Below are 24,805 nucleotides of genomic sequence, written 5' to 3'. Positions count from 1 at the left end.
GGTGCCCTGAGGGCTTTCTCCTGCGCTCATCCCAAAGGCGACCTGCACAGCTCCTGCTGGGGCCGTCTGGATGCTGCTCCCCCCCTTCAGACCCGGAGGACCCAGGCCCCGAGCCGGGCTCTGCCTTCCTTTGGAAGACCCATTCTGCCCGCTGGGGTCCGAGCAGCACCAGCCGCCACTGCTGCTGCCGGGCACTCGCCAGGCGCCATTTCACCGCCGAGAGGAAACCCCTGTAGCGCCCGGGGGGGGGGGGGCCATGGCGGGCCGCGGGCAGCGCCGAGCACCACGGAGCGGGGCAGCGCACACCCACAGGCAGACGGAAACCTCCCGCCCAGCCGCCGCGGGTGTAAGCCCGAGCCAGGCGCGGCACGGCACGGCACGGCGCGGCGCCTCCCCCCAGCTTGCCGCCCGGGGTGGCCGGCGCGGTCCGGTCCGGTCCGATCCGGTCCGGTGCGCTGCGGTGCGGCCCGGCGCCTGGAGCCGCGCCGCCGGGGGGGCGGGGCGGGGCGCGGGGGAGGCGGCTCGGCGGCGGCGGCCGCCCCCCGCTGCGTGAGGAAATGGCCCTCACGTGAGGGAGGCGGCAGCGCCCGGCTCGCCGCGGAGGAGGCGGCAGCGGCGGCAGCTCCGCGGCAACCAGCCATGCCGACCAACTTCACTGTGGTGCCGGTGGAGGCGCAGGGCGAGGAGCGGGACCCGCCGGAGCGCGATGGGCGCCGGCAGCCGCTGAAGGCGACGGCGGAGGAGGAGGAGGAGGACGAGGAGAGGGAGCGCGGCGCCGGTGAGCGGGGGCGGGGAGGCGCCCGGCACCTGGGCGAGGGCTGCGCGGCGCAGCGGGGCCGGGCCCGGGGGGGGTCGCGCTGCCCTCGGCGGAGCGGGGCGGCTCCGCGCCCACCTGCGCAGGCGGGAGGCGGCGGCCGGGGCCGGGCTGGCCTGGCGTCGCCCCGGGGGCAGCATCGCGCCGGGGGGTGGCGGGCGGGCGGGCGCGTCCCGCGGCGGCCTGGAGGCTGCGCTGCCGCCCGGGCGGGCAGAGCTGTGATTCAGCGCCGCCGCTGTCCCGTCCCGTCCCCCCCCCCCCCCCCCCGGCCTGCCCGAAAGAGGCTCGTGCGGCCGGTACCGCTGCGCCTTGTGCAGCCTGCGCCAGGGAGGAGCACGCGTGAGGTGGTGTGGTCAGGGGTGCGGTTTCTGGGGGGCCTGGGACACGAGGAAACCCCCTTTTTGGGGGGGGGGGAAGAGTGGAACTCGCGTTTTCATAGTGGTTTATTTCTAATCGTTAAAACGGCAAGAATTCTTAGTTTTTCGTGTGGGTAAGTAAGGGTTTGTGCAGGCTGATGCTTGCAAAGTAAGTCTAACCCATCTACAGTTGTACAGCGCTGTTGCTTGAGAAGATGAACTTAAGTAGGACTCTCTTTTTTTTCCCTCCTCTCTTAATGTATCCCTAAAATAAGGAGTAGAGGGGAAAGCGCTGACTGGAGAAGGCCTCGACTTGAAAACAGGGTCTGCTCTGGGAGCTCAGGGTCTGCTAGCAGAGACGAAATGCCCTAGAGCCGTAGGGAGGCTTGGGAGAGGAGCCACGTACTTCACGTTGCCTCCGGTGTCATGTGGACATCTGTGGCACGCGGACCTGTCAGGCACAGAAGTTGTTAGATTCCTGCTGTACAGTCAACTAGTTTGCCTGGACGCCTTCCTCTGACAACTGTAATGAATTCTAAAATACCAGTACTGCTTCTAAAGTCCTCGTGGTTAAACCCATCTCACGACCTGCTGCTCAGGGGCAGTGCTTGCCTTTCTCTCTGCCCTCAGCTCTTGGGCAGAGGGTAGGAAGAAACACTCCTCCTTTCCATCCCCCCTCCTCAGCTCCCTTCCCTTCCTGGGTGCTTGACCCTAGTGCTTGTCAGATACCTCATGGAGCTGGTTCAACATGCTAAACCAGCAGAAAACTCGGCTCTTGCAGAGGAAAAACAGCCTTCCCCCGCTTTGGAGTTAGCGAGGTGAATGAGCACTGCAAGAAGCCTGAGATTGTCTCAAGGGTTGCCAGGGTTGTCTCGAGGTGGGCGGCTGGTCCGTGTGGCTGAACAGCAGTGGGAGTGCGACCTTTCCTGGTGGGTTCCCCCATAAGGTGTACAGCTCAGTAGGTAACTTTGTTCTTTTTGTTTAGGCTATCTAGAAATTTAACGGTTTTGATTGAATTGCCTGGCTTAAAAACAGAGTAATTGTTCTGGAATTACCCTGACTGCACTAGTGCGTTGTTAAATAACCCACCCACCCTGCTGTTTAGTCATTAGATCACCAGTCAAGTAGTTCCTGGTGACTTATTAGCAAGCTGTTGATCAGTTATTCCCTGCCCTTCTTACTGTACACAGATTCTCATCTGATACTCGTCTCGTTCCCAAGAATGGGGTAAGCCAGGATATTCTTGCTCCGTGTTGTTCGCTCCTTCATAAACATCTGAAATGCTAGCCTTGTATTTCCTAGTTGCGTGCTACTCCTGCACGTGTGACGGTGAGGAAAGCTTAGGTGAGTGACCAGTTGGCTGAACTAGAGCTCTGGTCTCAGCAGCATTGGTGAAGAGCAGAGGTGTAGGGTACAACTTAATGTTTGAACGCCTCAGTGTAGTTGACGGTGGGAGCCTGCTGTCTCGCATATATACAAGGTAACATGAGGAATTTATATCTGCCTGCCTCATTTAATATGCTTTCTAAAACACTAGAAGAGAAGGGTGGTCAGGAGATAGTAACTAGCAGACAAAGACTAATCTCGCTGCCTGCTGTAGTGTATGCTCAGCCAGCTTCTGCTTGGACATGGAACCAGTCTATATCTGGTCTGCGGTTCAAAAACTACTGCACAGAAATACTATATTATATTTTTGTATTCCCCTTCAGAAGACTGGAGAAACTATAAGGAAATGAACACTGAGACATGCAAACTGGGGATTTTAATTTTATCTCCATGTATTACGGGTATCTGTCTTTGTTCTGTTGGTGTGCTTCGTCAGTTGTGTCCGTAGAGCTTCCAGTACTGGCCAAAGTGTGCTGTAGAGGGATATGCATGGGGATATGAGCTGGCAAACCTGATACCGTTTCCACATGCTCTCCCAGGCTGCTACCATTTCTGCTCAGAAACAGAAGAGGCTTCTGAAGCTAGATCCTTCCCCATTTCTGTGAGTTCAGATCTGTAGATTAAATTCTAGACTTGTATTCTAAATACGCTGAGAAGATTTCTCTTCTACTCTCTTGTCGGTTCCAGGGAGGGTTGCGCATACAGTTTTGCACATACAGCCTCTGTGGCAGTAAGTCCTGCGGCTCAGTGGCAAGTCACCTTATTTATTTGCAGATTTACTTTTTTCTGAACCAGTCACCTGATCAGAGGCATCAAACTAAGCTAATTCTTGTCCGTCCCTCTCCAGATCACTTAAAACCCCTATTCTAGTCCCATCTCAACCCAGTCATCTTTTTCCAAACTGAAAACTTACTTAGTCATTCCTTATATGGAAACAGTTGCATACTTCTGGCTGTCCTTACTGTCTTTCTCTGAATGTTTTCCCCATCCATTCGTCTTGAAATGGGGGAGCTCCAGAACTGCACATGATCTTCAAGGTGTGAACAAACCGTGGCTTTATATCTTTGCCTCACAAGGACTTCCCTATCTATTTTTTTTTCACCTTATTGTTCTGGATGTTCAGACTGTGATTTGAAAAGCAATCATTGATCTAATGGTTTTATGAAACAATCTTAAGCAAAGGATCTTGTTCCTGAGTGGTGGTAATATCAGCTTGGAGCCTCACTGGCTTTGTATTATTTTCTTCCATGTATGTATCTCTCTACTCTTAAATTTCCATGCTTCCTTTTTTTTTTTTTTTGCCTGTTACTTTAATATGCATTTGGTCTAGGAGATTCTGTGCAACTCTTCACAGTTGGCCTGTGTCTGACCTACCCTAAATAACCTGAAATAGTCTCAAAGTGTTTTGCCCCCCTCTTTTCTTTTTTAAAAAAAAAAAAAAACTCCTACAGGGAACATCACTTCCCTGAGAGTAGAGGAGTAGACCCTACAGTAAGTACTGCCCTTTAGGTTTTATTTTCTTGCTCAGTTATTTACCTATGGCTTCATGCAAGACCTTCCCTTTTCTTCTATGGCTGCTCTGTTTCTCCTTCAGCCTCTGGTGAAGGACTCTTTCGAAAGCCTTTTGGAGATCTCGGCAGACTGTATAAACTGCTTGCTGATACCTTTAAAGAACTCCTGCGGGTTTGTGAGGCAGGATCGCCCTTTCCAGAAACCACATGGTTTCTTTCCCGGAATATCCTATTGTATAATGTGGTGTTGGAATGGAAAATGCTACTCCTGTTGTGGATAACTGCATATCTGACCTTTGGTCATAGGCACAAGGATTAGGCAGAGGGCTTTACTTTGCTCTGAGAGGTATCGACTGCCCTCGTCACCTTAGGTTTTGTGCCTACCTCTAGCAAGATGCTCTAATTGATTCTTTCACTGTTTAATATAGCCACGTGTGTCATTGTGAATACAGGTGATTTCTGTTGGCCATTGCCTCTTTTATTCCCCCTGCCATTTTCCTTGGAGCTAGCAGAGTTTAGGATTTGGAGGGGGGGGGGGGGAAATAACTTCACTGTATCGTAAATGGTCACTTTGTTTAAACAGTTACAAAATGCATTTCTTTCAGACTGTAGCAGTTTTCTCAGCTTTTGTGAGAGAAACACACTGCTTGAAATGGACAGCAAATTACTGAGGTGTTTTTTTTTACTCCATTTCCTTGTGAATTCTATTGATTCCATGTGAGATAAGTGCTAATGTTCCTTTATAGTGCTTATTGCCAAAGAGCTAAATGTGAGTAATTCTAGTCACAAAACAGTATTCCAGGAGAGAGTGCTATGTCAGATGTAATGCCATCAACCCTCCATTTTGACTTCTATGGTCCTATAATGGAAATATTGTTACTAATCTATTTAGATCTTTTTATTGTTGAAAACCTGACTCTCATTTGGAGAATGTGCTGAATAAAGGTCTTATGGTGTAATTGTGTTTTAAAACAGTTTTTCATAATGGAGTTTTGTTGGTAGTGTTTTATGTTGTCATTTTAAAATGTGACTCTGTGTCACTTACCTGTGAACTTTTAACACATGACTCACAGTAAGTAATGGCTGCTTTTGCCAAAGGATCTCGTCTGATGTTACAGCACAGCTGATCTTGCTAGCTGCTGCTGAAAGTAATTTTATTCTCTCCAGTGCTGTTGCTTATGAACTGGTTCAGGGAGCCAAACCAGCAGGAAACTAGATATAACAGGAAAACTAAATTGTTTTGAGAGTCTTTATTTCCTTGAATTGGCTCACTGCAGGAGAACAACAGCCTCCCCCACCCCTCTTGGCAGTGGAGGCTGAATTAATTTTTTTCTGCATCTTCACACTTCATTGTTTTCTTTACAGGTTGACTCAGAAAATAGATGCTGAAGTAGAGATAATGAAATAATTTGGACTAATTGGTGACTCTTATTTTTTGAATCTGAATGGAAAAGTTTGAGGATTGTCCCTCCTCCCCCAGACACTTCTTACTGAAATGTGTTGCTTGGTTCAAACAATCTCTTCAGTTCTTAATTTTCCTACGTGGTCCTTTCCTGGCTTACATACTACCTTTTGCACAGTCAAGTAGTATTTCTTTTCCTACTTGATTGCATGTGCCATCTGAACAGGGAGTGTTTCTGGTACAAATTATAATTTGCATGGATACAGTTATTTGTGTAGCATGGCTATATGAACTGTCCAGATAGTAGCTAGCAGACTTTAAATTCTGAAAATGGTGTAGATTATCCTGTTAGGATTCTCTCTACTGCTAATTATCTTCCAATTTTTTTTTTTATTTTTAATGAGAATACTTTAAATTAGGAATACATTTTCCTTGGCTCTTTATAGCTTTCACATGGTGCCGATGGCAAAGATAAATTCAGTGGAGAAGGTGTCCTCCCTCTCAGCAGTGGCTGTGAACGCTTGCGTTTGCTGCTGAGAGGCAAATGCATGGGGAAGCCTATAAAAAAAGGTAGTTTCTCTGATTTTTACATGCAAACTTTCACATAGCTGCAAAACCAGACAAGTTTTGATGTATAAGCTATGATTCTAGGTACACAGCTGCCAGCACTGCCTGCTTTATGAGAGGTATTGTAATTATTGTTCCTTTGGCAGCTCCTCAGCCCTTGAAATTCCCAGCCTTGAGTTCTAGGCTTTGAAAGTGGTAGCTACTTATTTTTAAAGGTCTGAATGTAAATTTCAGAGGTGTATTCACCAGCACCTCCATCTGTATGCTAACCTGAACGTGGTCCGTAAATAACTCCGCTCTTGAATCATAGCTTTAGGGGAACATAGTTTAGTAATGTTAGTGTGAATGAGACAGTGTTTATTATCTGCTTCCTAATTTGTTTGCAGCTAGCATTCTTAATTAGCTACCTCCTAAAAAAAATTAGCTCCCTCTATGTCCTTTAGATTATTCACAGCAACCAGAAATAAGCAGCGTGCAGCCTGCTTAGGAAATCATGCTGGAAGCATCTGGAAGAGTGAGATGTTGAGTGTTACCTTCTTTAAAAACCTTTTACTTTGAAAAAGGCGTGTTTATCTGGCAAAGAATAGTAATGATCCCTTTCTCTTTTGGGAAGAAGTGAAAAACTGGTTCTGTTTCTTACTTCCGGGCAAGGGAACATAAGTTTGTTCCCCTTAAAAATTCAAAGCAACTTTCCACAAGGTTACTTTCTGAAGAGAATAAGAGTTTTAGCAGATTATTTTGATCTTGAAGATTGGGAAGCTTACGTGTCCTTTTAGCTTCAGAAAAGAAGATTTAAAACGTTTCCTGAGATCTGCCCGAACTTGTCTGTAACCTGGGGAGCTGTCATCAGAGCATGTTACTAGGACTTAAGAGTAGAGCAAACAACGCAAGTGTGATGCTACTTATCAGGGGACAGACAGATTTCTCCCCCCACCCCCTTTTCTTCCTGTACTGCCATCACTTACTCTGTGTGAGCCCCAAGCTGATGCTCTACAAGCTGCTGTATTCTGCTGATATGACACAAGAGGCAGTCCAGGAAAAAATTCAAAGCGGGGAGGGCCAGGAGACCTTCTTTGCAGCATCAGTGAGTTAAAGCAGCTCCTGGTGGAGCCGAGCAAGTGTCAGAGCTGGTGTTAGGAAAAGGAGGAGCTTTGGGTATCCGGCATGGAAGGTGCCTCCAGCCTTTCTGCTGGCAGTCATGCTCTGTCTAAGCCTGTGGCATAGGTGTTACAGTTGCAGAGGAAAGTAGATTTCGGCTGCGACTCAAAGGTTTGGCCACAGGAACTAATCTATTCTAAGTATTAACATCCATTTAGTAGAACTGAAACAGCCTGTATGAGGTGGTTTAAGGATAATATAGAATATATGCAATGCATAAAAACAATAAAATATCAAATCAAACAGAGAACTAAGAACTAGCAATTTACGAGCCTAGTCCTATGGTACTACTCTTAAAGTGGATTTTCTCTTTTTTTGTTTTTAGTAAATGCTTAGAACATAGAGTACTTGCAGAGTTACTAGAATTATATTTTAAAGTAATTTTAAACTGTTATGTCTTAACTACAATTAGTGCAAGCTCTTTCTACAGAGAATCAAGGTTTAGCACCCATGCTGTTAATAGCATGTTTAAGAACTGCTAATGTGTACTTGATACCTAATATTAGCTTACTGAATAGGAGATCAACCTCTGGAATAGATTATTTGTTCCCAATGTATACTGACCTGCTTAATGGAAGCATCTTAAAATGAATTTGTCTGATGGAAAGAAAACTTTCAGTTGTGTTTATTATTGGGTAAAGACACTGAATTTTACCGAGTTGATCTGGCCCTTTTCGCTAAGCATGGTGTTTATTGCTGACGGAAATCCTCAAACGGAATTAAGCTGGGAGACTTCTGCCGCTGTCAGGCAGTTTGGCCGTGTCATGCGCATGTTTCAAACTGCATGAAGCCTTAATGACTTGCTCGAGGATTAATCCAATACTAGTAAGAAACAGGATTTGAGGTCTTACCCAAAGCAGGGATGAGACAACTGTTAGTTTCTTGTTTCATTTCTTGATATCTGAAGAATCATTGGAGTGCTGTGGTTTGGGTGTGTCTCTTCTTTTTTCCCTGTAATTATGAAGGAACAAGATTATGAAGAAAGTGGGCCAAACCCAGGTGAGTCTCTTTAAAGCACAGTAGTGTGAATCTAATGACTATTCTACTGCAGTGGCAAGGCCTATACTTTCAGCTATATTAACAGCTTTTACAGTGTATTTTCATTAGAAGTACACCGTGCTCAATTCTAATAGCCTAAGAACAGAAAAAATAAACTTAGTGATGTTGACAAGGTAAGTGATGGATGCAGTATTAGAATACTCTTATTATGTAAAGGGAGCTTAACTACATACGTGGAGCTTAAGTACATCTTGTTCTGCTTTTCAAGATATCTTAAGTAACTTGTGCTAGTCATTAATTTAAAAAAATAAAGCAAGAGGATAGATTGGTACTATAGTTAAAATATTAACACACTTCTTGGTTCACAAACTCAGTTTTTTTTATAAAGACAACTGTGCTGAATGCTTAAACCCATTCCATGCGAAAGTTATCGTAGGTGAGATGTGTTCAGACAAGGTTATTGATATCTTTTTGCAATTTGAATTAAAATTAGGTAATTGCACTTAAACTGATTTATTTTTAGAGCTCTGAAGAATAAATTAATATTTTTAGACTGAGGGATAAATTCAAATTCAGGCTGTCTAAACTTTTGTAATTGTCTGCTCACCCTGAATTTGGACATACAGGAAGTAAATATGCATAATGGAGAGGATAGTATTACAATTTTTGCCACAGTTGACACATTCAAGAAAAGTTACTTCTGTATTTCGGTTCAAGTGACTTGATTTTAAATGTAAATATTTAAAGGTAAAAGTACCTAAACAATAAACACTTATTGTACAAATAGGATCCTATCTTTACATGTGTAGCTTGTAATGTTTTGTTCTTATTGTGAGCCAGTACCAACTTCATGAAAATGTTACTATGATTTTTATTAGAAATACTTTAACATAGACAGACTGTAACTAAGCATTGCTCTTTGAAAGCTGTCAAAGGTTAGGACTCTTCTGTGAAGTATTAGTTATTTTCCATTTGCGTTCTGTGTTAGACCACGCTGTATGAAGTTAAAACCCTCTCCTGGGGAGCAAAGCTTTTCAGTTTGACGGATTTCAGTATCCCATACAAGAAAAACAATAGCCTACACCTGTACTTAGTTATTTAGAGAACGGTTATGTCTTATCAAAGCCAAGCTGTTGTGTTTGCGGTCATGTGGTTCAGAAGTTTGTTAGATAATTCCCATTTCTCGGATCACCTTTTCAATTTTTTTCTTCTTGCTTTAAGAGAAGACCCTGTTTCTGTTTTTCTGGTTGATGTGAAAACTGTTAAACCGTTGCAGCACGACAGGACAGGTATATTCTTGCTAGGTGGAGTTTGTCTGGACAAAATGTGTTTATTTGCCTTTGCATTCAAGAGCAGTACTTGAATTTGAACAGTAAATGATAGACGTGAAGTGAGGAAGCAGTGAATCTGGAGAGGATTTAGGGGTCAGCCTGGAATAGAATATCATGAGCTTGGTTTAATGCCGTGGCAAAGAGGGCTAACGTGATCCTTGGAGCGGAGAGGCGATTATACCTCTGTAAATAGTGTGGGTAAGGAGGGTGTTAGAATACTGTATTTGGCTTTAGAGTATGAAACTTGCTTTGCAAATCTTGAAAATTGAAGAGAACGGAGAGTGTTGCCGCAAAAGTAATTGAAGGTTAGGAAAATAAGTGAGCTTAGCTGACTTAGTTTTTTCAAAGGCAGTTTGAGGTTACTTGATGAAAGTGCAGGTGTTTTCACAGACTGAAAATGCTAGGTACAAGTGGTTAAATTTGGGAGATGTACTAGGGGCTTATGGCTAGAGATTTAAAAAGAGAGCAATTTAAATTAGAAATAAGGTACAATTTATTTAAGATATTTTTCCAGTAATTAAACCTTAATCATAACAAGATAGTTTTTTCATAATTCTGGAAACATCAAGAAATACACTGCTCCAACTTACGTGTGTTTCCTCAAAGTTATAGAACCTAATGCAGGAATGAAATACTGTGGGAAGACAGGAAATCGGATTAGGTGGTCTAATGTTTTTGTCCTTAATCTCTTGAACAGGTTTCTAGTGCAAATTTAACATCACTTAAATGACTGTTTCCCTTTTCTACCCCACCACTTTCCCCCAGATAAGATATGTGTAACATTTTCTTTTTTTTTTTTCGTATTCTAAATGTTTTGATTTGGAGTGTGATGGCAGGGGGAAGTTAACCTTAACTTTAGGAGAATTGGCATCAGTGCTGAAGGAGAGGTAGTGCTCACCCTGACTGATCGTTCCCATCCTGATGTCTTCTCCCTAGGGACAGCACAAGCATTAGGGCAGTGACCACGCCAACCCCTATTTGATTAAAACTGGCAGCAAAAATTAACTGAATCAAAACAGTTCTTCCCCCAGTTCGGCCAGTATTGACCTTCCCCACTGAGTTTGCGATAACAGGGTCTGTGAGCATGAAGAGCCAGGTGGCACTCGCTTATTCCTGCTCCAATGCCAAGTGTGGGAGGGCGGTGAAACAGGGCCGCCCCTTTGGGAAAGGTGCTTTCTGCCAGCTCAAATTGATCATGAGCTATACAGCTGGGCTTGGTCAAATACTGTTTAACATGGGCTGTCCCTTGGATCGGTTTAGAAATGTTTTAACTGTTAATGTGCCTTAAAGTATCTTGCTCCTCAATGTTTGAGGACCCGTGCTCTTTCAGGAACTTGAGGAATGTGAATTTTAAAGTGCTTTCTCTTGCTCTTATGGCTGACACTTTGCATTGTGCTGTGTGTTTGTGATCTGCAAACTGACTTCCAAGTGCGTGTTTTGTTTGGTGTCTAGAAACGTTAATGAGAGGATTTGATGGCGTTGGCCAGGAACCTTGGGGTGGCGCAATGCTGGGCCAGTTTGGGATAGTTAGTATGGGTTAAACTGTGTCTGGGGTTGGAAAGCTGGTGCATTATTCCAGGGCTGAGATGGTACGGCGTCTAGGGTTGTTTCTCTGATAATTATGCTAGAGAGGCCTGGGCAATATTGCTGGTCTGCATTAATTGTTTGTTGCCTGCAAGTGGCTTGTGGAGGTCCAGCTGGCAGCTGTAAGGAGAATGGACTGAGGAGAACAATACTCTGTACGTAGGTCGGGTACACAGTGCCCAGGCAGGAATGGGGCGATGGGAACGGCTCTGTGTCGTGTGGGGCAAACATCTATGGGAAGGGGTGTTCGTACAGGGGCTTGTTTTACAAATGTGGTTTTTCAGTGAACTCTGGTAATACGTAACGGTACTGGAAAGGACTAAAGTATGCCTTAGCAGAATCTGCTGGAAACGATTGGAATTGGGAGTCATTATCACACTCTCACATCTAAGAGCTTAGGGAAAAAAACAACAAAAAACCCCAAAAACCAAAAAAGCAGGTGTGTATGGGAGGGCACACTGATCATCTGATGGAGAGTTTGAATATTGTGTTTCAGATCCAGGAGACGTGCCTCTTGCAGCTGTACATCTCTGGTAGGAAAGACCTACCCAAGATAGGTTTATTTTATTGCAGGTAATCCTCACAAGAATATAGCTATGCCCAGGGCAATGTTTGATAAGTTGTAGAGGTTGGGAGGCAGGATGTCTGCCTGTCCTATCAACGCAGAAAATACCAGGTAGGTTTCTTAGAGAAGTAGCTTAGTTGTGCTAGTTTGTTTGTCCAGCAGTCTATCAGCAAGAGCTGTGGTGTGTGACTGTTTTGTAGTTGATCTAACAACAACAAAAAAAGCACTTTTTCAGAGGAGAAAAATCCTAAATTTATTTCTAGAGCTTAGGCCTTGGGTGGAAAGCAGCATTGCATCAACAGCTTTGTGCTGTAAGACACAGGAGAAGTTTTACTAGGTAAAACCCATAAATGGTTTTGTGTTGCTCTGTTTTCCTTTCTTTATGGATCTTCTAATAGCAATGGTGATCCAAGATGTAATACTAGCTTGGGTGGTCTGCTAGTCTGGTCCAGATGTAAGGTCTCATATTTACGCTTTCAGCTTGAAATCCATTCACAAATCCAGCAACAGCAAGTCCAGACTGAAGTGCAGAAGCTTTAACCAGATTCCAGGAGATGTGTGCACCAATTTCAGGAGTGTCAAAAACTGCATTAGAAGTTTATTGGTTTTAATATTTATTAAACTCCTCTCCACACCTGAGAGGAGTTTTAGGATCTTTTGTTTGAGTTAAGCCAATTTCAAAGAAGCCTGAGAGAAAGGTTATCTGATTATCTTAAGCTTCTACATAGAATTTAAGGGAGTAAGGTTAAAGCATGAAGCTATAAATGGCTTTGGACTTGCTAGTGGAATGAGATACCTGTTTATATATTCTGTGTTTCCCCAGTAGAAGAAACTGAGCTAGAGTGTTTTTTTTTCTTTTCTCTATTTTCTTTGTGATGTTTGATGCATTAGAGGTGGTATGCACAGCATTCCTGAAAAGTGTAAATCATGGTGTTTTGTTCTAGTTTTCTAATGAAGGCCTGGTTTGGGAAGAGGACAGGCTAAAGATTGGAATAGCCGTTTGCTTTGTTAACCTCGTGGCTGCTAACTGTGTGTTGGAGTCATAAGATTCTTTCTATTGGATAGTGTGATGCATTTCAACTTGAGTTATGTGTTTGTAAGGCATGCTGTATTTCTAAATTTAATAAATAAGCATAGTCCTTTATAGTCGTAGGACTAGTCTCCACAGAGCAGGAGAGTATTTATCAATACATTTTGGCAGTTACTTTTTCAGTGTTGATCTTTTTTAAGAGTTTAAAAACAGATACGCTGATTGAGTGAGAGTATGTCAGATAATATGAAAATGTGACAAGAGACAGCTTGAGTATAAAAGGAGACCTCTGCAGAGTTTGGTAGTGAGAGACTGGTATTACTGCACCTATTTTATAGTCTTCAAAATAGTATCTGTTGGAAACTCAAATGAAGGATTTGAAGAATAGGAAACCAAAATGTTATGTTCCTCTATTTGAAGTCTGTTAGGTTTATTAGGAAAGACTTTAAAGCATCTAGTAGGTGTTAATTTTGTTAGATGTTTTGCTCCAAACTCGTTCCCAGTAGAACAAATCCAAGTAGCTGTCTTGTATGGAAATACAAGAATATGAGGAAAGACTTTGCTATTCCCTTAATTACAGCTTAAAATATTCAATGTACTGTGCTGAGATGCTTGTTTTGCTTCCAAAACTGGTAAGGCGAGGTTATCTGCTTTAACCTCAGAATTGTGAAGACTGATTCTCTATCACTGTTTTGATTAGTTTAATGATTGTCATTCAAGTAGTAACTTAAGTGATTTTTCTACTTTGTATGAAACAGTACTGTCTTGAAATTCCCCAGCTCTTTTCTTTCTTTCTGAAGAGTAATCCTTCTTGAAGCGATTGGTAGTACTCTACAGGGTATTGATATTTAACTAGTAAGCACAGTTATCAGCTCTCAATAGACAAGAAAAAGCAATAAAAGCAGCTTCTTAGCAAGACAAATATTAAACCACCTTATCCAATGTAAGAATATGAATTTGGGAATGTGCCTTAAAACGAAAGTTTTGGTGGGGGGGGAGGGGAATTTAGCAAAAATGGCATTGCCATTTCAAGGAACGGAGCTAGGAAAAGCGTTTCAATAACTTTAGGGATAATGTGCAATGAACTAATACTAGTCCAGTATGCTTTAACACAGTGACTTGAAAAACTGGCATGTAGTTGCTTTGGGGACATAGTTACCTTCTCGTAGGCAGCAAAAAGCGGCTAAACGTTTAAGTACAATGGAGGCTGAATAAGGGATGAAAGTCCATTCCTCTGCCCACCCTATGCCAAACCAGCATGTCTCCTGCTCTCTAAACAGTCCCAAGGTATACATCCATCAGGGAGCTTGTTTTGTGTTAGCAGAGCCACCTCTGCTCACCTGTGGGTGACTTCGTAGCAGCCTTTATGAAACTCAAGATAAGCTACAGATGGGGTAAAATGCAAAAAAAAAAAAGCAAATGTAAGAACTGCTTATGAATTGCAGTTGGTATTAAGCAATGTTGGAGAAGGGACAACCAGCCAGGCCGTAGGACTTGGAGCAATTAAGAGGCCAGTCTTAAACTGTAGAGAAATAAGAGTCAGAAAAATGAAGGCTGGAGGATAAGGATAGAAGGATATACAATAGATAAAAGCAGTAGTTGTGGACAAAAGCATCCACCGTTTTTCTGTGGATTATAGAATTAATTCCAGAGTCCTAATGGGCTATTGACATCTGTTAGATCTTTATGATATTATGCTGCTTCTATGTTTTGATGCCGGTAAGTATTGTGGTACCATGGAGCCCCTTGGCCAAGGGAGCTGTGGCCAGGCATAGGAGTTCCTCCAGGAATGTTACTAGTCTCCCCTGCTTGAGGGTCTGGGATCTAGTGCTGCCTTATTATAGCCAAGATAGTACTTGACGTGCTGAGACTGCCTTCTGGTGTCCAAGTTTGCAACAGCTTTGTTCTGGGATTTCGGAGGGGGATGGGGAAGTGCTCTGAATGGGGCAGAAGGGAGGGTGCAGGGAAGAGCACAGCATGTTCTCCAGCTCCTCTGTAACCTGCTCTTGAAGAGACCATGCAGGTGCCATTGCTGTAACTTTTGAATGCAAAAGCATGAGATGGACAAACTGGCATGGAAAAGGGCTTGAGACTAGTATTATGGAAATTCCAATGTTGTGACAAGTATCAACACTTAATACTTTTTGCATTGCATGGACTAGAAGATGATGAACATAATATATTTGTAAAAGGCTTTCCAGGACAAGTGTTGTGGGAGCTACAGCCTCCTGAAACTCATACTTTAATAAGGAATAGATTAAGTAAAACATTTCATGAAGCATTGGCACAACTGGTAGAAAAGGTTTCCTTTTACAATTTTTTTTTTGTAAATTCCTTCAGCAAAACTACTGGAGCTCTTTGAGAGGGTCAGCAGAGTATGGGAAAGGTAGATGGGGTTAATATACTTCCTTTACTCCACTTCCTCTCCCCAGTCCCAATCAAAGGCTTTTGTCAAGTGCCGTTATCAAGAACTTTTAAAGAACTTAAGCAACCTTGAGATGGGGAGCAGGAGGGGGAATCGATATATATTGGAGAATAAGAGGTAAAAGTTGGAAGGCAGGGTAGAGTAAATACTTCTGCAGTGGAGTTCCTTGCAGATCTGTGCTGATCAGGCTACGATATGATCAGCAAATGATCTGGAAAAGAGAATATAGTGCGAGTTTGCAAGAATGATACTGATGTCTATATTGGAGTGGAAAAGATGAAGGCTGTCTCTGACTAAGTAGAGACCTTATGAGACTTGGAGATAAGGTATAAAATGACAGATAGAATTTGGTGTAAATAAATGTATTTTTCCTTATACTTATAAAAATTACATGCAATTAGGACTGTTAACTGTAATCCCTGAGTGAGATCTTAGGACATGCACACAGTTTTGTGAAAGCATGAGGCTGTCACTTCAGAACTGTCAAAAAAGCAACCTTAACCTTAGCGATTACCCGAAAAGAAATGGGGGGGAGGGGGGAGAGGAAGAGAGGAAACTCTTCTTTTATACCACTGTGTCACCCCAGGGTTTACCTACATCTTAAACTGCATGCAGTTTTCATCTCATTCCTCTGCTATCTAAGGGTATAACTTACCAAAAACAAACAATCCCCGAGGGATTTATTGTTCAGCCTTATCCATTACAGGAAGGGTGCATGAAAAGAAGCTAACAGCGGTGCATTTAAAACAAAAGTGACTATTTCTGACTTACTGTGTGTTTAAGCATTGGAACTTCTTAGCTTCTGCAACATCTGGGACGTAAACTTCTGTGACTGCAAGGTGAGAATGGATGAATTAATGGATGAGAAATCTATTGAGGATTAATAAATACATAGAAACTACACTTAGTTCAGGAAGCCACTGAAGTTCAGATTACTAGACTGTGGGAGTATACAGGGGGGAAACATCACGTGTGTTTGTCCTATTCTTACACTTTTTCCTAGGAATTTGAGTCCAGCCACTGCTGGAGACATGGCACTAGGCTAGAGGAGCCTTTTGTTTTGCTCAGCCCAGCTGCCTTTAAAATTCTCTTATAGATACATATATATGTGTGTAGATATACCTATAAAATAGAATCAATGTAGTGTTTTATGAGTAAGTATAACAGTAAAGAAAATTCCAAGTTTAATACTATACTAATTGCAAGAATGATAGACCCAGATCTCTGTTTATATTTCCACAAGGTTTTTAAAGTTTTTTTTTTCTTGAATAACATTTTCACTTTCTCAGGCATGCATATCATCAGTGCTGTTGTACTTAACTCTTAATTTTGCTAATTTGGTGCTTATTTAGTTATAGATGAGCTCATTGAACTGTCAGTTTCATTCTGGCAAGGTGATGTGACACTTCACAAGGTTATGTGTCTGGTTATTATAGTTTAGTATGCAGATAGCTCAGCGCAAGATATATTGTGTGCGTTCTGATTTAAAAGCAAAATTACCACCAGCAAAAACTGTTTTCGGTTATCTTGATGCACTGGATTTGGTTCTGCCTTGCTGATAGACCTACGAGTTCCCTTTTAATCGTTTATCAACCATTGGGGAGCTGTAATAGGATCCCACAGAGATTGTCCTGTGTCACTTATTTTTAAATGTGATGAATAAGAACTACTTGCTGCTAAAGCTTTCAGAGAGCAATAGATTGCATCATGGAAAAGTAATTAATAGTGAGGTTTCTGCAGAGTACTGGACTTGCACAGCAGGCTGAGCAGTCTGTTAATGTGAGATCCTACAACCAGGACCGAGAGTAGGGGTCCTAACTGTGAAACAAGTTTGTGTAGAAAGGGCTGCAGAACAGAAGCAGGGGATGGCTTCAGGACCGCAGAAGCTTCAGTTCCCGCAATAGCCAAGCAAGGGATATAGAGAACTAGCTGGATGATTTCTGTACAAATATTTAGTTCAGTCATAGTTTCAAGATCTACTAGGCATATTTAACACCGCTAGCAGAGATGCTTGCGTAGTGTTTATTTAACTTTCTTGTGAACTTATGAGTTTGGATTTTCTAAATGCAAGTGACCAATGCAGATTCTCCTAGATCTTTAACTTGTGTTAAGATAAGTCATGGGATCTCACTGAAGCATTCATGATTTATCCCATGTTTATTTCCTGAACTATCTCAAAATTGAGAGGATGATCAAAGTTGCTCTTAATTGTCACCTCAAAGGCTCATCCTCTCTTCTGTAGCACCAGTGATTTCAGGTGGACTTCTTGAGGAACTGTTATAAACCTGCTTTTGACTTACAAAAGTAGATTTTAGACCATGTTACAGTAATGTAAGAACGTGCCTAATATAAAAATCTACAATGCAGGCACGTGCACACCAGCACTATGTCCTCCTGTAATTTTGGCTTGGTGGATGCGGATTCTTCCAAGGGAAGAAAACTACCTGCAGAAGGGCTGTTAAAACCCTTCCCTGCCTGCCTCCTTCCTGTTTTCTTCTCTCTTGCTTTTGTGGTGTGAATGGTCTGGATCACTGATGCTTGTCTCGAGTGTATTGAGAAGTGATTTATTAAAATATTGGAGGGCTATTGACGTAACAAGATCTTTCCCTTCAAGCCACATTTCCTTAACAGTGGGAACCTCTTACTACCCCTAGACTAGCTGTAAAAATTTTTTTTATCCTTGGAGTGTGCCACCCATCAAACCAGATTAAAGGGATTTAGCAGTGAGAGGATAATGATTCTTTGGGAGAGTGGCTTGGTGTTTCGTGGTTTGCTTTTTGCCTTTAGGCTACCACGGTGCAGGTGAGCTTTGAATATTCTAATCAACTGTATCAGAGTTATTTTAAAAAATAAAACACTAAATCTCTATCACTGCACTTTCAAGTGCCTTAGTGCTCTTGGCTTCCAAGAGACATTAGCTTTTGCTGGTGGTATAAACATATAAATAACAGACATTAAATTTAAGTTGCAGTTTGTGGCATGCCATGCTTGCTTTTAAGGCACTAGCAAGCAGCTGAACTGGATGCGTTCAGGAACTCTTTAGTTTTACTCGTCATTTCCCGTTACTTAAACAAAACTAAAAGGACGTAGGAAGCTTATTACCCCAAATGTGCGGAAACTGGCTTCCTTAAACTGACCCCTGGGAACCAAGGAAAAACGTTAGAGCATGAGCAGCATCACTTACAAGGACAGGATTTTTCAGACCCGTGCTCTGTGGTTAGGTGAATCAGAAGACTTAGGGCTAGCCTACCCTTCCTTTTTGGAATCGGTGACTTTAAAAATTGTTTTAAAATTAATAACTTGGCTCCTTACAGTCTAGGTGTTTCAAGGCTTTGTAGCTTTTCAGAAAGGTGGTTCCTTATCAAGATGAGCTTACTGATCATTTTGGAACAGATGTTTAAAACTACCTAGTGTTTTTTCAGGGGAGACTTGTCTGCTAAGTACTTAGCCACTTCAGAAAAAATGTGGTCCTTATTTTCCTCATTTGCTCCCTTCTTCTCATCTCTCCCCTCCAACAAAATGAAGTGTGTTTGTTCTGATGTCTGCACAAGATAAACACATGCTTACGTTTTTCCAGTTGGTTGAAACCATGAGCAGAGAAGTTTAACGAATTTGCAATAAGAGATCATAGAGGTCATTCTTAACAGTAAATAAATCATTGTGCCTCATATAGCCTATTGTCCTGCAAATATATATAGACTATGTTTTTAACCTTTCTTAAATTTTACTTTAAAATCTTGTCCTCCAGTTGGTACAAAGCCTAAGCAAGGACACAGAAGGAATAACTATCTCCAAAAAGACATGTTAATTTTTTTTGTAACAGATAAGTCTTCATTGTTACCTCTTTCCATTTAAAGAGCTTTGTCCCCAATTCAGTTGCTACTGGTTTATTGCATCAAAGTATTCCCAAGGAAGAGCCTCATGATATAATTTCATGTTATATAAAATACAGATGGATAACAATGTTTCATGTAATATAAGAATATGCATTATTATACAGAGTATTCAAAGTGTGTACACCCAACCCAGTGCATCTGCACACACAGACTTTACAGCCCTCTATTACTCTCTTATCTTGCTTTATTCCTTCCTTCCTCCCCCCCATTCCCACAGGCTGCTCACAGCTTCCTTAGTCACTCCTTCAGCAGTTTTTCTACTTCTTTAGTAGTAGTTGTCTCCTTGTTAGAACCTTTGCTGTCTCCTGTATATGCTTTTTCAGATTAGGGGGGCAGGGGATGAGACCAGTCCTGGATACTGCATTCAACATGAGGGCAAGCCAGGATTTGGTCAGTGACTTAATGATATACTCTCTTTTGGTGGCTTTTCCTTGGCTGGTAAAGCCTTGGGTTCGCCTTGCTTTCTTGACTGCTGCTGCAGTTGGAGCTTCACAATCGCTCTTCAAAGCCGGCCCTTGTTCTTATTTGGTATAACTTAATGTCATCAGGAAACTCTTATCACCTTACTGTTTAGCCCCTATTTTTAAGTGTATATGGTTGTTAAATTATGAATCTCTATTGAAAAAAAAAAAAAAAATCATTTGTTAACAAGCTGACTGAGCTGGGTATGAGCACTAGTGCTGGTGTGGAGGGAAGCACAGCTGGGACAGACACCAGGTTTGGCAGCTGCTTTCTAGTGTTATCTAAAACCAGTTTTTAAAAGAACGTTCTCAGTATTGCTAGGCCTTTTATGTGTATGGTATACCTTGCCTTTTTTTAAATTTAACTTTATTTTTCCCTTCTGCCTTCTTCTGACTGTTGTGCTTTTCTTCCAGGGGATGGGACCGCCAGGGAAAGTAGCCCATTTATCAACAATGCAGAGATGGACAGAGGAAACATGTATGAAGGAAAGAATATGGCTCTCTTTGAGGCAAGTTCTTTTTTAATGTATGTGTGTGTGTGTGTATATATATATATATAATCACACATACACATGCAACTTCACCTTGGGTTGAGGTTTTGGTAGTAAGATAAAGTAAACAACCAACCACCCTGTTTTTTCTTGCTGGGATTTAGTTGATATAAAAATTGGTATTAGTAACTCTTCTCAGCAGTTTGGTTTCTGCTAACATTCTACTTCAGTGGATTTTCAAACTTGAATGATATAACTAAAAAGGTTTAAACTTTTTTCTGTATTTTATAACTTACCTGTAAAAGAATATATCATAAATACTGGCATGCTTTGCCCTAAGTTTTCCAGATCCTAGCCAAACAATTTTAAATTTAATAAGGCAGTTACTGTTAGCTAAACCTGTAGAAAGTTAAATCTGGTGGCTTTAACTTTAACAAAGCAATATCCAGTTATAATATACTCACTGACGTTCATTAAATTCCACCTGGGGTTGAGGGGGAACTGAAGGCAGTAAAACTATGAAACTATGAGAGGCCATGGTATTGTTCAATTAGTATATAGCTGTTTCTCACTCATAATGTAAAGATCTGTGTTATAATCCAAACTTAATGCATGTTTAATTGAGTGGATGATTACAATTACTTACAGAAAAAGTATATTGGTACTGTACACTTAAGTGCTACTTTAACATAATGAAACCATTCCTTTGGTAATTTTAGTTCTTCATATGCTTAGCAGCATCAGCTTTGGTTACTGTTAACAATAAACAAGGTTTTTTACAAAGTTTGTTCATCTTGCTGTTACATCCTACCTAGTATTCCCTTGTTGTCTTCTTACCTCCTTCTTCCCATATATTTTTGCACAGAGAATATGATCATTCAGTTCTCTTCTGCATAACCAGAATAATGCATATTACTACTTTTGGCTAAGTCTTGGAGAAAACTGTAATTGGAGAAAAGTAATACTGGTCATCACCTTTTAAAAAGTTTTTTTTATACGGAAAGTATGATAGAGTTTTATCACTAAAATTTTTCCTGTAAGCTCTATATCTTAGGTGTCCAAAACTATGTTCAAGCTAGCTGTCATATTCCTCAGTGTTGATAAACTGGCCATAACTGCTTCTCTCCTCCTCCCCTATTTTTTCTAATATCCTTTGAATATACACTTGCATTAGTTATTTTGAATACTGGCTGAAGTTAAATCCTCAGTTGATGGTGCAATCAAGACCATCTCTTCCATAATCTCTGATTATGGACCACCCTGTCATAACACTTTGGAAGCCTTCCAGTTTGACTTTCACCACCACGAAAGTAATGGTGATAATCTTTCAGTAATACATATCTTTTGTAGTACGCTTCCTACAATCTTACTCTTCCCGTGTTCTTAACTCGTGATTATCATGATCCAATAAAGTGCGTGCCTCAGTAGAGATGAATGCCTTAATTCTTATATTTTTCTGTTTGTGATTCTAATCTCTTTTGTTTGTCTTCCAGTGTTTAATTTTACCTACTGGACTAAATTCTCTAGTTCTTTTCTTGGAATCCTTGTATTGTATATGCTTCTTTTGGATATTTACTATTTGTTTCAGTATACTTTTCCTTTGTAGCAGGCACTTGGTTAAAGAAAGAAGAACTGACATCTTGTATGTCAAATAATATATATGCATATGTGCCTGTGTTATTCTCAGGAAATGTTTTTAGAAATAGGATGCATGGTTTGAGATGCAACCTGTAAGCCTGCAAGTGTAGCCGTGACTGGCAGCACTGTTCGAGTCAGTGTCTAGGCAGATTTTTCCAGCATCCTGCTTGGGTCTAACGACATGTCCCTGTCAGTGCAATAGGCTTTTAGACTATTGTATGATGATAGGAATACATTATTATAATTAAGGATGACACTTCTAAATATTTCCTCTTTACAAATTGCATATTGTAAGACAGTGCATAACAGTTAAACATTGCAATATAGCCATGTTGCATTAAACTTCTGGAAAGATTAGGAAGTCTTTTTGAAGCCAGCTGACTAGTGTTTTATCATACTGACTCCTGAATTTGATTGAATCAAGGCTGTCCTGTGAGCATGTGTTTGGAATAGAATTATAAATTCATGACTTAAATATAGTATTCTTAAAATCCCAACAGGAAGAAATGGATAGCAATCCCATGGTGTCGTCTCTTCTTAATAAACTAGCAAACTACACTAATCTGACTCAAGGTGTAGTAGAACATGAAGCAGATGAAGACAGCAAGCGAAAGGAAGTCAAGGTATTTAAACTTCTTATATGTTATCATGACAAAACTAGCCACTATGAGAGCATTATTCGACCTATAAAGAAAATTCAGATGCCTTAAAACAGGAGAGAGATTTATGGCACTGTACTTAAAATGGAAGTGTTTTGTAATAAGGCTCATCTTACTTCAGTGTTCTTGCTAGCATATTTTAGCAAGAGCTTTGCTGTAAAGCTAGGACCTGAAACAAACAATACATGCATCCTAAGTTTTTCTTCCTTTCTTTTCTTCCTCCTTCTATCCTTGTATGAGCATCACTACCTTTTTTTCTGCCTTGAATGAGGATGCAGTATGATTCTTGTTTTATTAATGTGATGTGATTGGCTGCATGCTTGTCTCAGGTTGAAATTTGAGGAGAACTTTAAAGGAAAATGGGCCATGACTTAAAAAATCTGTAAATGCAATGTTTTGCTCAGTTAATATGTTAGCGGACTGTTTTCTGAGCAGTTCTGTTGTTTGTGTACGCTGGAGTAAGTACTTGAAGTTTGGGAGGACGTTTCAAGGAAATGCCTCTTGTTGCATATGTCAAAAACTAAGTTATCTCTTTCTGTGGGGGATGGGAAGGTGCCTAAATGTGCTTAGCACGTACCTAAACAAACTTGCCAGAAGACAGCAGCAGGAATCTCTGGACGTTTTCTATTGGATACCCAAAGTGCCTGTCTGTGACTGGGTTGCATATATCCTATTCCTACTAAGGTTTAGTAAAAGTCTGCAGTTGGATGATGGATTGGTCCTTCTGTAGATATGAAGCTGTTTCAGAAGGAGAAAGCCTGCATCAAAAACATAAGGCCTGGCAGAGGAAGAAGCATGACAGCCAAGGAGGGATGATAGGCTGGACGTGGCTGGGAATGGAGATACTAGGTAGATCCTGGGAAAACAAGAGGACTGGGAGTCAGTTGTCTTTGGGTAGGAGTAGGGGATGTTGCTGCTGGAGTTTGTTTACCTCCTTTCTCCTTGGGGTGGAAAGAGATGCAGAATAGCATGGGTAGAAGGAAATGGGCACATGGCAGAAGAGATGGATATGAAAAGGTGCTTGAAAGTGAGGCTAGAACTGGAGCTTATTTCACTTGGCGCGAGATTTGTGATGCCTACTTTGAAGTAGGCCATACTGGTATGGGAAGCTGGTACTTGGACGGTGGGTGAAGACGCAGAATACAGCCTAGCTGTTTGTTTTAGCTTTTTGCTTGTTCTGCTTTTATTTCTTCAGCTTGGCAGGTGAGAATGTCAGCACTGATAAATTCATGCTGTCCTCCAAGTGATTCCTGCGCACCGGAGGACGAGAGGTCCGTGCTTACTTGTCTCTGGGTGTGTCCCTCTGGAACTGGGTGGCTGTATGAGTACCCCATAATTCCTTGTGCTCCATCTCTTTTTGAGCACCATCTGGTGGCCTGAAGGCATGATTTCTCTGCCTGGTTTCATTTTCAGTTGAGCTTGGGAGGTTGGGTGATTGTTAGGTAGTAGCAGAGTGGTGTTTTTAATGGCATGAGACTTGGAATATTACATAGCCTAGGGGGAATGTGGCAGTGACGCATATAACCCATGCCAAGGGGGGCAATTATGCCCCCTCAGATATGGCTATATCTTAAAGAGGCTTAAGGAGACGGAAGAAAACAAGCTGTTGCATCTTGACTGTACCACTTGTTAGCAAATGGCCTAGAGTGAATGAGCCTTGCAGCCACATCTGGGTTTGTGGTGGAGGCTGGCTGATGTAAAGATCTCCAGAACAAATGAGCATTGCAGTGGGAATAGTCTGGGAGGGAAAAGTAGTTTTCCTACTGAGTAGGAGTAGCACTTTCCCTACATAAGTAGGGAGTTTCGCTCATGTAATTAAGAGCAAAATATCTTGTTTGTAAGGGTATATCTCTGCATTTTTGTTAGACTAGAAAGCACCTATTTCAGTATAAACTACCAAGCAATAGGGCCTGGCTTGCAAGATTACTGTTTACCAGTCTGCTAGTGAAAACAGTGGTCTGTGTATTTTGCAAATGTTATCAAGTTTTGTGTCTGCTTGTGGATTTTTTTTTAAATGTGGAAAGATTCAGACTGATTGTCTTCACTGAACCTTGATACATATGCTCCTATTTGATTAACTGATAACAGCTTATTCAGATGACTTTTTTCCAGTTCTTAGTTTACCTGTGTAATCTATTGATACTGCCTAAGCTATGTTTTTTTTCTCATTGTGCAAATGATAAATGCCTTTGGAAAGACCTACATGTGCAGTATGCACTAAACTTAAAAATGCAAAACAATAAGTAGCTGGATTTAGTAATTAATGGAATATGATTTCTTTGGTAAGATGTTTCTGTCTTAAAGTCATTTTAACTTGCATTCATTTTCTTTTCTCACTTTTCTCTTATTATCCCTCCAGTATTGATACCAGAAAATCTCTGGTTACTTCAGGAAATTATGAAATGAGCTAAGTCACATAAAATTAGCATTCTTCCAATCTTCTAGAACTGCAGCCTCTTACCAACATTTAAGGAAAAGATATCCTCTCCTGGGGGAGGAGGTAGTCCTTGTCTATCTGCAAAGTGTGATTTG

General features: G+C 41.7%; 1 protein-coding gene across 2 annotated transcripts in view; it reads left to right on the top strand.

The window, feature by feature from the left end:
- The first annotated feature begins 509 nt into the window (after window positions 1–509).
- Window positions 510–24,805, top strand: part of SLC12A7 (solute carrier family 12 member 7) — a 74,684-nt gene continuing 50,388 nt past the window's right edge. The window contains exons 1-3 of one of the 2 annotated variants that reach the window (XM_068931343.1): window positions 510–778; window positions 19,900–19,994; window positions 22,115–22,237. In XM_068931343.1, the coding sequence (XP_068787444.1) occupies window positions 640–778; window positions 19,900–19,994; window positions 22,115–22,237 (357 nt within the window). In that variant the 5' untranslated portion in view covers window positions 510–639. Of the gene's footprint in view, window positions 779–2,351; window positions 2,398–19,899; window positions 19,995–22,114; window positions 22,238–24,805 lie in introns of those variants that run through there. The other variant, XM_068931344.1, reaches the window with a different exon arrangement.

Source organism: Struthio camelus, chromosome 2, assembly GCF_040807025.1.
Source record: "Struthio camelus isolate bStrCam1 chromosome 2, bStrCam1.hap1, whole genome shotgun sequence".
Taxonomy (NCBI): domain Eukaryota; kingdom Metazoa; phylum Chordata; class Aves; order Struthioniformes; family Struthionidae; genus Struthio; species Struthio camelus.
Note: the sequence above shows the minus strand (reverse complement) of the source record. Positions and strands in the feature narration are given on the sequence as shown.